The 817-nt window shown below is 44.6% G+C and overlaps 1 protein-coding gene across 1 annotated transcript; it reads left to right on the forward strand.

Moving 5' to 3' along the window:
• Positions 1–475: 475 nt before the first annotated feature.
• Positions 476–727, forward strand: Tsp_11933a (conserved hypothetical protein; the record flags this gene model as incomplete). Its single annotated transcript, XM_003368649.1, has 2 exons — positions 476–550; positions 609–727. Coding segments are annotated over exons 1-2 (194 nt in total), but the record flags the coding sequence as incomplete, so codon positions are not given.
• Between the last annotated feature and the right edge of the window lie 90 nt (positions 728–817).

Here is an 817-nt window from a genome sequence, read left to right on the forward strand (position 1 = left end):
GAATTGCCGCCCACATTAGAGTATGAAGACCATTTCTTCCGAAGTGACTTTGGGCGAGTGTATTCCAGGAATGGTTAGGACCAATTTTTTTACAGCTGTTGCCCTTAAGTCGAGATTTCGAGTCTTGCAATCCGCCGTACCAACTCGATGAACTGCAGATTAGTTGACATTTTCTCAGCAAGATGAACGGAAATCGAGATTTTTGGTTCCAGGATGTTGCTATCTTCTTCTACTCTTGGGCATTCTGTCAGAATTCGTAGGACATGCCGATCTCATCCGCCCTTTCTATGTCCACGCGAAGCTCTTCTAAGGTTCGCGGCTTATCCATTCATATCACGCTGAATGCTCCCTTAATCATCATACTATAGGAGAAGAAGCATAGTAGGTTGTCTTCTAATATGTGGGCTTTCATGCCAAGTTCGACAATTTCCATTGTGAAGTTTGAAACCTGTAGTCCATCGCGTTACCACAATTAATGGAATCGAGCAGTCACGTCAGAAATCGAATCTCTATCGCCGTAAACCCGCAGAAGCAGTTAGCAGAATTCTGCGTAAAAATTACTCGACGACGTACATGATGGGTAAAACAGCCGCGGAGAAAATTTGCAGAGGAGATGCCGACCAACGTTGGTGCATTTTGACTGTGAGACGCAATTAAGTCGCAACAAGTCTTCTAACAAAGCTAACCAAGTCTTCGGTTCCATGTTCCGGAGAAACGGAAGTGGTTCGTGAGTACGCCTCCGCCTTGGGACTATCTTCATGGTCGCTACAATCTCTGTTGTCTTTTCGATCTCTTTTACGTTTCCTAGAAGATATTG

The sequence above is a fragment of the Trichinella spiralis genome, assembly GCF_000181795.1.
Source record: "Trichinella spiralis strain ISS 195 chromosome Unknown Scfld2159, whole genome shotgun sequence".
NCBI classification, from domain to species: Eukaryota; Metazoa; Nematoda; class Enoplea; order Trichinellida; family Trichinellidae; genus Trichinella; species Trichinella spiralis.